Consider the following 13504-nt stretch of genomic DNA (forward strand, 5'->3'; position numbering starts at 1 on the left):
TTTTTTGGTGTCAACGATTTTCTTTTTTTAATAGGCTTTGGTTTTTAAGAGTTTCACGTTTTAATAATTCACGTCTTTTTTTTTATTTGAAACGATTTTCTTTTTGGTGTCAACAATTTCCTTTTTTAACAGGATTTCATTTTTAAGAGTTTCACTTATTAAGAATTCACGTTTTTTTTTTTAGTTTATTTATTTAACGGTTTGGAAGTGAGTTTTGTCCACCCTTACTAAAGTACACTTAAGTATAGGTGTAAACACGGTGTAATTAAATAATTTAAGCTTAAATTCTAACATAAGTATTGTTTACCTATTTTTTTTAGCACCGTTACTAACGGACAGTTAAGTATTTGATGTATTCAAATTGTAATCAAATTTTAATTATTTACCACCAATATAGTTATGCCAAGTGTCCTAACCATATCGCCAATAGGAAGCGAGGATTTCATCACCGTTTAATATGAGAGCTTTATTTGTCTAAACCTTTAAGGGGGAAGATAATCCATTTTATCTCCATTTCTACCATCTTCCATCAAAAAAAAAAAAAAAACACTAGATCCTAAAGTAAACTAAAACATCATCCATAACCCCACCACCATACGATATCCTTCAAATAACAAGAGGTGAAGTAAAGAACTGCCTCTACCTTACCCTAGCTTGGTTCTGCGCCAGTGCCTGCGCTTAGCATTGTACCTGATGGTGTTATCAGTTCTCATACGGATCCAATTAGGCATAGGTCTGTTTTGTCTCATCTTCTTAGCGAGCTTCTTCTTGATCATAAATGACTTGTGGGAAGGCATTTTCGCTGCTTTGGTGCGGCCGCTGAGGAAGAAGCAAAGTGAGAATCAAGATGCAAAATTGATAGGAGACACGCAGGATCCATACAAAATGCTAACCCATGTGACTTATCACGGCATTTTCCCCTGCTGGTGTTCGGTCCTGTGGATGGATGATGGTCGAGTTATCTGTTTTTGCAGAGTTTTTATTCTTTTATTTTTTTTAAAGGCGTGTAACATGCTGACAGCTGAAATATACCAATTCTTGTATTATAGTCGATGTAATGTGCAGATATGAAGTAGTTGTCAATAAAAAAATTAGTTTATTTGTTTAATCAAAAAATATGGAAAAGACGATTGGTAACTAAATAAGTAAACCAAAACTAAAGATAGGCAAATCATTAGAGAGAGTCTGCGACTGAGTTCATATTCTGATATAGAGAAAAAAAGAGTTTTCTCAATCTGATTAGCAAGCTATTTGGGAATTCATGGAGACACCAAAATCAGTGAAGCTAGGTGGTTCTTTGTTTGTACCTAATGTGCAGGAATTGGCGAAATCACTTGCGGAAGTCCCAGCTCGATACATACGCACTGATCAGGACCCGGTGACAGATGTCTCTGGTATGTGTATAATAGATCAAACAGTACCTATTATCGATTTGCAGAAATTACTGTCTCCACAACCCATCACTGGAGATTTAGAATTGGAAAGGCTTCACTGCGCTTGCAGAGAATGGGGTTTCTTTCAGGTATACATATATGACACTCCCAACTATAATTGTGTACAGTAATTTTCTTTTATAGTCATATAGCTTGACTTTAACAAATTAGTATCGTTATTGCACGCAAGTAACTAGAATTTTGGTGTAGGTGGTAAACCATGGAGTTGACATTTTATTGGTAGAGAAAGTGAAATCGGAAATTCAAGGTTTCTTCAATCTCCCAATGGATGAGAAAATGAAATTTTGGCAGGTAGAAGGAGATCTGGAAGGATTTGGACAAGCCTTTGTTCATTCAGAAGAACAAAAGCTTGACTGGGGAGATATGTTTTTCATGCTCACTCTTCCCCAACAAATGAGGAAACCTCGGCTATTTCCCAAACTCCCACTACCTCTCAGGTTATTTTACCACCTCTTTTGCATTCCAAAAATGTGATTTCATTTCGTAAATTGTTCTTGCCCATTGTTGCATTGTATTATAGTGCTAATAGGCCTAACAAGCCGAGGGATGAGGTGGGTTGTGATCGATGTTTCTCTCAAGTTATGTGGTTTCGTTCAAACTAAGAACATACACCATTAATCAAGTATCGCCTAAAATAAGAGAACATTGAAGTTGTACTGTTGTATAATGATTCCATAACCAGACAGCTCATCTCTTCATGCAGGGAGACAATTGAATCCTACTCATTGGAGTTGAGTAAACTAGGCTTGACTCTGCTTGAGTTGATGGCAAAGGCTCTACAAATCGAGACTAGGGTCATGGCAGACTTGTTTGAAGGAGGGAGACAAACAATGAGGATGAATTATTATCCTCCTTGTCCACAACCGGAGCATGTGATCGGCGTAACACCACATTCAGATGCTGGCGGTTTAACGATCCTCCTTCAACTCAACGAAGTGGATGGATTGCAGATTAGAAAAGAAAAGATATGGGTTCCCGTAAAAGCTCTACCCAATGCCTTCGTAGTGAATATTGGAGACATTCTGGAGGTAAAAAGAGTTAACATAATTGAATTATCCAAGTCCAGGACATGTACAGAAGAAGTTTGTCCAGACTATTAATTAGTTCTTTCTTTTATTTGACAGATAATTAGTAATGGGATGTACCCTAGTGTGGAGCATCGAGTAACAGTAAATTCAACAAAGGAGAGGCTCTCAGTTGCAACATTTCAGAACCCTAAAATGAAGTCGGAAATAGGTCCGATATTTAGCATGATCACACAAGAGACATCTTCCTTGTTCCGAACAGTTGGTTATGAGGATTATTTGAGGAACCATTATGCACGTACACTCGACGGAAAATCATACCTTGACTACATGAGAATAGGAGGTGATGAAGACAATAAGGCTACATAATTGCTGCCACAGATGTACATACTGAAATAACTTAAGTTACTTTGCTTAAGTAAAAGGGTCATATCAATCTTTCTTTTCTAAGAAATAAATTTACACAGAGGTGCCTCTCCAGCTAATTATAAGTGTAACTCAAAACAATGAATAATATGTGTTTTATTGTTGCATTAAACGTGTATAATTTTCTTATGAATATAATTTGGTTTTCGTATACTGCTCCTTGTTGACAATGATGTTACAGGGGCTCCAAACATTGGGTTTTGAGGCTCAGAAGATAACAAAATCAGGTTATGAAACAGTAATCAACAAAACCCCATATCCAACTATTTTTTGTAATGACTAAAATACCCTCCATGAATTATAAAATTAAATTTATTATCCTCTCCTTCTCTTTTAATTCATAAATCATGATGAAGATGACGATCATAATTTCATCATGATGAAGATGATGATCATATACAAAAAGCTAAATCTATTATCTTCTCCTTATTTTTTCAGTCATAAATCATGATGAAGATCATGATCATAAAAAAACCCTATTATTATTCTTTATCTCTTCTTCTTCTCCGTCGCGATGAAGATGGCGATCATAAAAAGAAAAAATTACGAAAACCAATAATTTATTTTTGGTTTTGAAAACCCCTAAATTCGAACAGTAAGCTAACCTAAGGTGAGGAAACTTCAATCGAACCAACCATAGCTAGAAGTTACGGTATGGAAGTATGATTTTTTCAAACCGTAGGACCCAGAATATACGGTTTGGAATTTAAGAACTCCAAACCGTAGACGACTTACGGTTGGGAAACCACACCGTATGCAAAGTCAGCTAAACCTATGGAAATATAAATTTTCCAAACCGTGTTCAAATTCAGTAAGTATAAATTTTCCCAACCGTAGGCGGTTCTGAAACTGTTTTTTCAAGAACCTAATTTGATCGATTACGCCTATCCATGCATTAAAACCAATGAAATAAGATGGGTTTTTTATTTTTACCTCATTGAAGTCATTGCGGGTGCATTAAGTGGTGTTAATCGATAATGAATTATTTTGAGAATTGAAGAGTAATCGAAAAAATAGGCGAGGAGGTGATGGGAAAGAAGAAAATGGAAGAGTTAAAGGAGAGGAATGAAAACAAATTAGTTTTAGGTTTCAATATTTAATAGATTAAGGGCATTTTAGTATTTTTCTTATGAATTAGGTCACCTTATCTTCATTGTAGGATATTTGAATCCTTAGGAGCCCTCAAAACTCTTTTCTTGGAGCCCCTATAATAAGTTTATATGAAAATGATAACAAACACAAGCTCCTGGCGGCTCCAGAGTAATCATGCCTATGAAATCCTGGTATTAATTTGTCTCAACAAGTGGATCATGTATTTGAATTCTCGAGCCTTTAGATGGCAGGCACGGCAGACCATTGCAATTTAACAAGTTATAAGCACGGCCAGGATATATTTTAGTTGACAGTTGCGCATGTTAGTTTCCAGATCCTAGTTAGCTAGTCGAGGTAATGGAAACGTTCTAAACGGGATACGAGGGTACGGGAAATGTTCTAAACGGGATATATACGAGTATTATACGGATTCATAAAATTCAAATTCGGTCAAAAATCCAGTTAACAGTTCGTGATCGGCAGTAATACGGAACGACATACGTACTTGTATAATCCGTTTTAGAGATATGAATTCTGCATACAAAATTCAGCAAATATTAATCTGTAAAAAGATCATTTTTAACATAATCTATCTTGAAATATCAAGATTTAATAATTTACATGAACTATACATATGATATGTGTAATACAATGAAAAAATAACATGTTCGTTGGTGGTATTATAATCAGATTGGTGTATGTAGGGTTTTAGAAGTCAAAAATATAATAAAGAATGATAATTTAGTGATGATGTGGCAAAATATTATACGGATTGTATGATTTGGTAAGTTGTAATTACGCGTATAATTTGTATTGGGATGGAAATTCGCAAAACTAATTCGGAATTCCATATATACATATGGATTCAATCGATACGTACGAATTCCGTCGATACTATCTAAGATAAGAATTTGTTGTAGATGTATATATTAGCTTTATTTTTAACTGGAAAAAGGTTGCATTATAAATGTATAATTAGTTTTATTTTTTTTTCGAAAATAAGAGAGGTATATTACTAGAATAAAACCAGAGACATCTAATCATATGATTCAGAATCGTCTTGGACAATCTCCAGTTGAGATGTCCTGACAATGACTGAAGCTGCTGGATTAGCATGTTCAGTTCTTACAACGACATCGTTATTTAAGAAGGTTACATTATAAGATTTGACACAACCATAAATAATTCTAGGAATTATAAAGGCTGGTGCAGATTCTTCCAAAGAAGTTGTAGAGATAGAAATTTTTTCTTTTTTTGCCATTAAGTCTGCTGCATCATTTTCTTTTCTGTCTAAGATTGAACCCCAAAAAAGAGATTAACTGATCTAATAATCTCCATGCTTCATTTAAGATTGAATTGCATTGCCATTGGATAGATTTATTTTTCCCCAGACATACAAAACTGTTGCTTGATTATCCCCTTAAATGATCAGATTTGATATATTTCTTCTTATGGCCCTTTTGACTGCATAAAGCAGAGTTAAAGCTTCTGCTTGTTCTGCAGATGCAGTTTTGCAACATCCATTTCTGCTCCCTTGAATGTACCTGTCCAATTGAGAATTACAATTCTAAAACCAACATTAAAAATAGTAGAAACCCATGAAGCATCACAATTTATTTTATAAGTGTTTAGATCAGGATATTGTTATGTATGGTTCTAGGTATTGGTTTTTTTATCCCATTGTTATTATCAGGGTGCCAGTAAGACTCAATCAAAGAAAATACATCCAAAAATTATATATCTATTTCTCAAATCAACCTGCAATTGAACAGATAGGAATCTGTGAGCCGGATCAATAATATAGAAATAACTTGAACGGTACCAAAACCCAATGTTTAAGTGTCAATCAATTTATATCAACAACTAAAGGTTGGATTATCTAATTGATTGAACTATGCGCAACCTGTGATATTTCAATTATATAAAAAATATAATGTGGAAAAGAAATAACACAGACACCAAAAAATTTGTTAACGAGGAAACCTCAAATGTATAAAAATCCCGGGACCTAGTCCAGATTTGAACACCACACTTTATTAATCCGCTACAGACTCTAGCCTACTACCAATTAACTTCTGGATGGAATATATTTGATCCCTAACCAATGTCACACTGATTAAGGTACAGTCGCGTTCCTTACGCCTCTTGAACCATGCCGGATTCTGCGCACTTGATTCCCTAGCTGATCTCACCCAAAACTAAGAGTTGCTACGACCCAAAGTCGAAGACTTGATAAACAAATCTGTCTCACATAGAAAAGTCTATTGAATTTATAAATCTGTCTCCCACAGAATACCTACGAGTTTTTGTTCCGTCTTTTGATAAACCAAGGTGACAGGAACCAATTGATACACTTGTATTATATTCCCGAAGAACAGCCAAGTAATATCAATCACCTCACAATAATCTTAATCGTATGGAAGCGAAACAAGATATTGTGGAATCACCAACGATGAGACGAAGATGTTTGTGACTACTTTTTATCTTACCTATCGGAGACTAAATCTCGATAAAATCTTAGAGAAAATAGTACTCAACACGATAGAACAAAGTAAGATCAGAACACTCAACTACGGAGAAAATAGTAGGGTCTGGCTTCAGAATCCCAATGAAGTCTTCAAGTCGTCAACATATAATGGTTTTAGGAAAAACCTAAGTTAAAGGAGAATCGACTCTAATTGCAACTAGTATCACACATGAGGTTTGGGGATTAGGTTTCGTAATTGCTAGATTTTTCCCTTATATAGTCTTCAAATCAGGGTTTGCAATCAATGTTACCTTGGTAACAAAGAATTCAATAATCACCCGTAGATGAAAAATCGGCACCCCGAGCGCAATTGAACTAACAATTGGTTTTCCTAACAATCAGGGTTTGCAATCAATGTTACCTTGGCAACAAAGAATTCAATAATCACCGTTAGATGAAAAACCTGATTAGATTAAAGCTAATATCTTTCAACCGTTAGATCGAACTTAACTTGTTATACACAAATGAAATGTGCCTTCATTTAGATATGGGTAACCGTACCTAAACGTGTACACTTGGTTGACTCAACAATAGTTAATCGAAGTTAGCCATATGAACACTTTCATATCAACCTTGTTCATCTTAATCACCACTATTTCAAATGACTCAAATGAAACTAGTTATGGAGTTCTTCAATTGTTTATATTCTCAAAGAAGTTTACAAGACACAATTGAAGCAAAATCGATTTTGATTCACTTGAATCAATTCATGAACATTATAGCCATGGTTTGCAAAAGATTGCCTTCCTTAATATATAAATATATTTATTCATGAACAAACCGTTTCCACTAAAGTATGCAAACAGGTACGCATACTTAGAGTTCCGGACTTGGTCTAGGTTCGCTAGTATGCGAACGAGTATGCATACTGTCGTACATGACCAACCTCAGTTGAATTCCCGGACTTGAACTGTTAAGTCGGTACACATACGGGTATGCATACTAAGTTCCCGGACTTCAACTATCAAACCTGTATGCATACTATGGTTCCCAGACTTGGAATAACTTGCAAAAGTTAGCATACAAGTACGCATACTGTGTTATATCCAATCAATGGTACGGGAATAGCTGTCTCACACAAACTATCATCTTAAATGCAATTTTCAAGTGATTATATTAGAACAAAAACATAAATGGTTAAACTTAAAAAGTGTGATCTCAGTATTGGTTGTCTGTGATCTTTTCCAGTATGATTAAAAGGGTGATCTATATATAACAACTCTCCTGCAATGAAAAGTGTGATCTTACCCTATCCAAAGAACATAAAGTTTTGAAAAGTTGAGATCTAAACGCAAGGTTTCTAAAGGACAAGGGTTAAGTTGTGATGTTTCCTCTAAGTTTTCAACCCAAATTTAACCTATACAAACAACATATTCTATTTCATTTCCGCACCTGTAATTCAAAACTGACATGAACAAAATCGAAAAGGCTAATAGAAAAACTATATATTCCATTGTCGTCTGAACCAAATTCATTCCTGAACAAGAAAACAGAAAAAAATACACATTTCTGCAGAATCTACTTGTTTAACTCAAATCAAGGGTACCAAAACACAGATCCTTAATATCAGAACAAGCTCATTTAGACTATTCCCTGAAGCACTACAAGTAAGATCAAGCAAATAGTGTCAACCACTAACACTGGAGAATGATGTTAAAGCTGCAAAGCCAGAGACTTGCACAATCCATGACAACCTCGAGACAAGTATTTTGTATGCCTTCTTCTGCAGCAAGCTTTCACAACCCTGCAAGCTGAATAATAATCCTGGTTACCACGAAAACAAGTTTGTACAAGTGACCCCATTCAGAATAAAATAGATATAGACAATAGGGACATACACAAACCTCTAATGCTGGACGTATTGATGAGCTGAGACAGAGAAAGACAGGCAAGTACCCTAAGCAGAATTGGCCTTTCTAGCAACCAAGAAACAAGTATTATCTATCCGAACGAAAATGACTAACTTACTTGGAACAATTTCCATGTTAGGGTCATGTCCTCTCCAAGGGATTGAGTACATAAACATGCCCTGTACCTTGAAATCAAGGGCCAACATCCAGAACTAATAACCTAGTACTTGTTCAATAGCTAGCATAAAATTCTTACCCTAAGCTATGCAGACAAATCAAATATATGTAAAAATAAGAATATACCATATTAACCATAAAAAGAGGGAAGAGAAGAAAAACAAGAAGCATAACAAAAATTAAAGCACAGGAGCAATGGTTTACCTTGGTCAAGGTTAAACCACTCTGTGCGGTATGGAAACTAGAATGGAACCTTCGAACTTCGGTAATGCTGCCACCAACAGAAACAAAGTTCTTTGTGTCACCAAAGATATAAAGACTGTCTAATTAGAAGACAGCCCCTACAATCAAAAGACATAAGGAAGAAACTCGAGCTTTATCCAGTTTGATAGAGACTATCCATAAGCTTTATCCCGATCCCCTTGCTTTGAGCACCTCCTTCATCTTCAAAGGTAAGATACACCTGCACTGTTTTAACTGATTAGTTCAAATCCCTGCTTATAATTCCAACATCAATTTCAACTAATATTTTTGGGATAAGGTATAACATCATAACATTTTTAAAATTGCTCTTACAGATGCATATAAAATGTCAGGCAGATGCCACAAGGTACTAGTGACTAATCAGCTACTGGTGCTAGAGCTTTTAAAGCTCCCCCCTGCACCATTTTCTTTCCATTCTACTTTGCAGACATCAAGATGACCTTATTTTTACACCGTTCTGTAGAAAACAAAGTATCAATGATCATTTCGACGGAAGGGGATAATTCATGTCTTCTGATCTTTGCCAACAACTATGATCATTTGTCGAAGTTGAGTCACTCTTACTGATGCCTACCTATGATCATATGTAATGTAACCACATAATCATAGAACAGATTGAATGATAAATATGTTACAGCAAATGTGACAATGTCACGAGGCAGAGGCATATAGACTTGCCCCAATACCAGAAAATACAAGATTTGCGAGAGTACCTACTGATCCTTCACCATTCCTAGCCAGTACCAGCATACCTTGGAATATGGTGATAGCTTTAACCTCCTAATATGAGCCAATGAACTATCATCTAGAAGAACAAAAGCAACAAATTAATATTTCCTCTCTGGTGAATATACTAACAGATACCCACAACAACAAAAAACAACAATTCTTATGCATCTATAATTACGTGAAATATCCATAGCCATCTGAATAAGAGGACCAATAGAAGCCCCTTGAAAGAGAGTCGAAGTCATACAATTTCTTAAGACCACTAAACTACAAATCCAGGAAACAGTAATAAAACAGAGAAGAATAAAAAGTAGCAGGAATTACCTCCTCATATCATGCTTAGCCACAAAACGCATCCTATATATGCAAATATTGGGAGTAAGCATCCAATTTTTAGACGAATATGCAGTTAAGCATCAACTGAAGCAGATATCAAAGCACATGATAAAAGAGATAAACCTGCAAAACCAACTCAAATTAAATCTACAAATTCTAAATTAAATCATTAAACCACTAATGATAACCTGACAATTATATCAACAAATTTGTGGGTTACATGCTAAAAACAGAGTACTCGGAGACGGTCGCCACCAGGTTAAAAGTAACACATTACCCAGATTAAAGTTTAGCATATGTAAGCCAGAAGACATGTAGGAATTATGAGTATGCATATAGCCAATGTTGTTGTGCTCTCCCAACAACTTCCGTAGTTAGGTGTTAACTTATGACCAACTACTTTTGGATTTTATTGCAAAAGAGAAAAATTAATAGACAGAAGCATTTACTATTGGTACTGGACTAATCATAAATTTGAAAAGTTAAAAAAGATGAGAATTGTAAATGGTCTGCTTTATCACTAAAGTTAGTATCTTTGAAATGGTATGCTTTTACGAAGACACTTTGAGTTTTCCTGTGAAGAAATAAGCATTCGATGTTAGTCATACATGAAAAATCTTCGTATACAACAACACAGTTTGTAGTATCAGCAACAACCCAGCCCATGATAGTATTAGCGAGTTTCGGATGCTACGGAATGAACTGAGTTTCAGATGCTACATACCAACATCCAACTGTAATTAAGGCTGTAGGTGTGAATCATGAATGCAGTTTTCCACTCATCTCTGTCTAAACCCTGTACCCATGTCCACCAAAAATCACCTCTCACACTACACTAGAACCCTTTCCTTTAACCGCAAAATGCAACAAACATTTCTGTTTCTCTACCACAGGACAAATACAAATATGTATGGTAATCATTACAACTACAACACTCTGTATCCGAGGGAAATTCGCACGATATAGATGCTAAGTTTTTCTTGTACGTTTCACATAATGCTATTATTGACGAAATCGTGTACATGCCAGTTTCAGCTTAGGAGGGGTGCATTAAATAAGTAACTGATTCTGCACAATATAGATGCTAATGCATTTTGTCGATTTCAGTAGCCCAAATTAGTCTAAACAGAAACAGACAACGACTACATCAAATCAATAACAAAGAACAAAAATGCATCAAAACACCTGGTTTTGTAAAATTAATTGATTATTAAAAAAAACTCGAGGAATAATGTAATACCAGGACACAAATTCACTACTCTTTTGGCCGAGAAACGCCTCCAAATCATCCATGTTTTGATGCTGATGCTTTCCATGACAACAACCACAATATACTCCTACAAAGATACAGCAATTCAAAAACATTAGAAGCCAAAGACTTGTACCAGAAAGCTGAATAACATGAAAGGTTTCTAGTGCAGAACATATGGGAAGGATTGACATAATAAGTGGAAAATGGGTTACAAGGGAAGCTGTATGTAAGCAGAAGAGACACCAAGCATTTCTAAAGCAGGAGTCTAATTACAGTTTATCTTCCTACTTCTAAAAACACGGTGGATCATTGCTTTTAGGGGAATTTTTTTTGAGAATGCGACTAGACTAAGTGGCCTGTTGTTATCGAAAAAAGTAATGTAGAAATGGACCTGATCACACCTTCACACTCAATACAACTGCTTTTGATTTTCTGGAGTCTCAGTGCACATGATATCAGAAAAAACATAGGACTTAACAACAAAAGATTGGTGTATTCCATTGTGACACCCCAGGGGAGAAACGTTGCACCAGTATATACATATCCTCAACTTTGAGGACATAATCAAAACAATCTCGTATAATACACAGAACAATATCATAATACACCAAATGCATATATTATAATGAGGTAAAAGGCCAAAAAAATCCATGACAGGCCACTGCAAGCTACTTTTTCAAGCCATTTACTGTTGCTTCATATTTGTCACACAACAATTACATACATGATTCTGTTCGGCACAATTTTCATTAAGAATTCAACATAGAAGTGGCTCAATTCAGATGCTATTTAGAATCAGTTTCATCTCAGTGAAAATGGAGTGTACATCGCCTAAGATTCAATCAGAACCACAATTAAAACAAAGACCAGGGATCGGATGATACTGGCATTAAAAAAAAAATGCTTACTCGTGGCAAAAAACAAGCATAAGTTTGAAGTCACAGTGGTGAGTGTAATCAAGTTGCATGTATGAATGAGTGGGAACAGCTTTTACTTACCAATTAACATTTCAGATCAAAGAATTATCAAACTAACTCAAAATTTTACAATAACTCTTCTCCAAAGATCAAATCGATCTGTATGAACTAACCAATCTACCAACTAAAATTAAAAAAGTAACCGACCTAAATCAGAATCAAACATGCGTGTAAAAGTTTTAAATATAAGCAAACCTAAATATAAACTAAAAAGGAAACCCTAGAATCAGATCTCAACTTCGATTTGGAATCAAATCTCGCCTGAATCTAATCCAAACAGTCGACGAAACATGGCAAATCATACCTGAATCCAAATGAAATTGACGATAAGAATCTTTCAAAACCTCGGATTGTGGTTTTCCCAGAGAATTTTTCTCGTTCGAGAGAGAGAGAGAGTTAGAGAAACTAAGTTTCTACGGGAGAGAGATAGATAAAGAGAATTGAAATGGGAGGGTTTCGAGAATCTGTCTTGTTTAAATATTGGGCACGTAAAAACCTGAAGGTCACACGTTCAAGCCACGCCACCGCAATAGTATTTTCAAATTTATCAGAATACAGCTTTTCGATCACAAAATAATTTTGGAAGTTGTCAAATGCTCCAGTTATAAGATCTGTTAGAGCATGGCTCGGTTGAACCCACCAATCGTTGGTATGTCAAGTTTGGTTGTCATATTTTAGTAAATCAAAACTCATGTTAAGAGTCGTTTGATTATGTACTAGAGTCAACTTCGTATAAATTAGCTTGAAAGTATTATGATATGAGACATTACAAGTATTGCGAAGTCTTGAAGATGTGAAGAAGCAAGGAGCTACAACGACAACAATCATCCTTCCACTTGAGGTTAGTGATATTTGACTTGAACTGTTTCATTCCCTGACATAACTGCGAAACATATTTGAACTTTAGATAGACATACAGTAAAACTTCTATAAAATAATAGGTTCAGAACCCCCCAAATCCTATTATTTTAAAGAGTTATTACTTAATCGATAAAATAATAATTTATTATTTTATATATATAATAATAACATATTAATTAAAAGAATAATTCTTAATTTTATTTTTAATTTTGGAAAAAACGAGAATTTTCATATTAGAAAAATCAAAATAAAGTATCTTGGGATAAATACCGAAATATATTTTTAAAAGTGGAAAATATAGAAAAAGATAAAAATACATTAACGAAAATATTTTTAAAACGGCATGCATTTGTTTTTAACGTAATAAAATCTTATTAATTTCCATGAAAAAATATTTTTATACATAAAATTTTTGTAGTTAACATACAGTTTACAATTTAATTTAGTCACAAACAATACATGCTTCTAAATCACTAGGATGTCTTATTATTTTTTTGATTTGAACTTCAGAGAAAAACAAACCAACATTGAATC

At 34.8% G+C, this 13504-nt stretch overlaps 2 protein-coding genes and 1 long non-coding RNA gene across 11 annotated transcripts; 1 reads left to right on the forward strand and 2 right to left on the reverse strand.

The window, feature by feature from the left end:
• Window positions 1-643: 643 nt before the first annotated feature.
• On the reverse strand, window positions 644-830 carry LOC113335642 (60S ribosomal protein L39-1-like). The gene has a single exon (XM_026581667.1). The coding sequence runs from the start codon at window positions 795-797 to the stop codon at window positions 645-647; it is 153 nt and encodes a 50-aa protein (XP_026437452.1). The 5' UTR covers window positions 798-830; the 3' UTR covers window position 644.
• A 359-nt stretch (window positions 831-1189) lies between these two features.
• On the forward strand, window positions 1190-3050 carry LOC113335641 (codeine O-demethylase-like). Its single transcript, XM_026581666.1, has 4 exons — window positions 1190-1522; window positions 1644-1891; window positions 2158-2482; window positions 2579-3050. The coding sequence occupies exons 1-4, from the start codon at window positions 1262-1264 to the stop codon at window positions 2846-2848; spliced, it is 1104 nt and encodes a 367-aa protein (XP_026437451.1). The 5' UTR covers window positions 1190-1261; the 3' UTR covers window positions 2849-3050.
• A 4904-nt stretch (window positions 3051-7954) lies between these two features.
• On the reverse strand, window positions 7955-12616 carry LOC113335623. Of its 9 annotated transcripts, none has more exons than XR_003353429.1 (7): window positions 12414-12615; window positions 11121-11217; window positions 9869-10003; window positions 9128-9620; window positions 8756-9019; window positions 8369-8440; window positions 7955-8275 (listed from the first exon to the last, which is right to left on the reverse strand). It is a non-coding gene; the product is annotated as an uncharacterized LOC113335623 (long non-coding RNA). The 9 variants fall into 9 exon arrangements; XR_003353428.1 differs by having other exon boundaries at window positions 8369-8436; window positions 12414-12614; XR_003353427.1 differs by having other exon boundaries at window positions 7955-8268; window positions 8369-9019; window positions 12414-12616.
• Window positions 12617-13504: the final 888 nt, after the last annotated feature.

This window comes from Papaver somniferum, unplaced genomic scaffold (genome assembly GCF_003573695.1).
Source record: "Papaver somniferum cultivar HN1 unplaced genomic scaffold, ASM357369v1 unplaced-scaffold_15, whole genome shotgun sequence".
Taxonomy (NCBI): Eukaryota; Viridiplantae; Streptophyta; class Magnoliopsida; order Ranunculales; family Papaveraceae; genus Papaver; species Papaver somniferum.

Coding starts and splice junctions, on each gene's coding strand:
- LOC113335642 (XM_026581667.1), bottom strand. CDS start 797: ATGCCTTCCCACAAGTCATTTATGATCAAGAAGAAGCTCGCTAAGAAG.
- LOC113335641 (XM_026581666.1), top strand. CDS start 1,262: ATGGAGACACCAAAATCAGTGAAGCTAGGTGGTTCTTTGTTTGTACCT. Junction 1,892..2,157: donor AAACTCCCACTACCTCTCAG/GTTATTTTACCA, acceptor CTCTTCATGCAG/GGAGACAATTGAATCCTACT. Junction 2,483..2,578: donor ATATTGGAGACATTCTGGAG/GTAAAAAGAGTT, acceptor TTTATTTGACAG/ATAATTAGTAATGGGATGTA.